This window comes from Ceratina calcarata, unplaced genomic scaffold (genome assembly GCF_001652005.2).
Source record: "Ceratina calcarata isolate Rehan_Ccalc_2016 unplaced genomic scaffold, ASM165200v1 scaffold402.2, whole genome shotgun sequence".
Classification (NCBI taxonomy): domain Eukaryota; kingdom Metazoa; phylum Arthropoda; class Insecta; order Hymenoptera; family Apidae; genus Ceratina; species Ceratina calcarata.
In genome coordinates, this window is record NW_017163641.1 from 3754 (window position 1) to 4812 (window position 1059).

Here is a 1059-nt window from a genome sequence, read left to right on the forward strand (position 1 = left end):
AACAACTCTTTACAATGCATGAGATTAAAGATCAAAATTGATATTCGATTTTCTTCAAATCATAACTGAATATTGACAATACATGCAATCAAATTTATTGGAAATATTGTAAAGAAAGATACAATATTATTAACTAATTTATTTATTCTCCTTTCTTAATGTAAAATTGTTTTGCAGGTGGAACATTTATCCCTGCTAGCCAACGACCAGATGGTACATGGCGAAAGCCACGCCGTGTTAAAGATGGTTACATACCACAAGAAGAAGTTCCACTGTAGGTAATAATGTACAAGAGAATATAGAACTTATTCTTTTGATACTATATATTTTTCTCTGCAGGTATGAAAGTAAAGGCAAACAGATAAAAAATAAGCCAATGTACCCAGTGGGTGCAAGTCCAGAATTCATAGCGGAACATAAAGCGAAACAAGAAGCATTGATAGCAGCGAAATCGAAAATCATTCCTGGTGCTCCAGTGAAAACAGAAGTTAAAAAGAAAAAGAAAAAGAATAAAAGCAAAACGACTGAATATATAACAGAGGAACTGACAAAAACTATGATCTCAGAACCAGAACAAAAAAAAGAACCTTTATCGCTGAATAACAAATCACAATCCAAGTCAACGCCTAACAACCGGATTTTAGCTATCAAAACAAATGGTCCAGTACAATCTGAGAATTCAGTGTCAGATCCACAGAAAAAATTGAAAAATTTAAGAAAAAAAATTCGAGAGATTGAAGCATTGGAAGAGAAGATAAAATCTGGTTTGTTAAAAAATCCAGAGAAAGACATACTGGACAAACTGGCAAGGAAAACAGAAATTTGGGCAGAAATAAGACGATTAGAAACCAATCAATAAATATATTTACATGTTCTCACGAGTCATCTATTCGTAGTTTTATCTAAGCTACATTCTGTTTTCAAATTATGACAAAAATTTTATTATCATCTTGTGTAATGTAAACCTACATCCTCTTTATACAGTAAATAAGTAAATGGCAATATAAGAATGTACATTTGTAAGGAGATACAAATTAAATATTAACGAAGTTAGTATAA

At 31.3% G+C, this 1059-nt stretch overlaps 1 protein-coding gene across 1 annotated transcript; it reads left to right on the forward strand.

Moving 5' to 3' along the window:
• Window positions 1–172: 172 nt before the first annotated feature.
• On the forward strand, window positions 173–1053 carry Pym (partner of Y14 and mago). The gene is made up of 2 exons (XM_026814867.1): window positions 173–278; window positions 340–1053. The coding sequence occupies exons 1-2, from the start codon at window positions 211–213 to the stop codon at window positions 857–859; spliced, it is 588 nt and encodes a 195-aa protein (XP_026670668.1). The 5' UTR covers window positions 173–210; the 3' UTR covers window positions 860–1053.
• The last annotated feature ends 6 nt before the right edge of the window (window positions 1054–1059 follow it).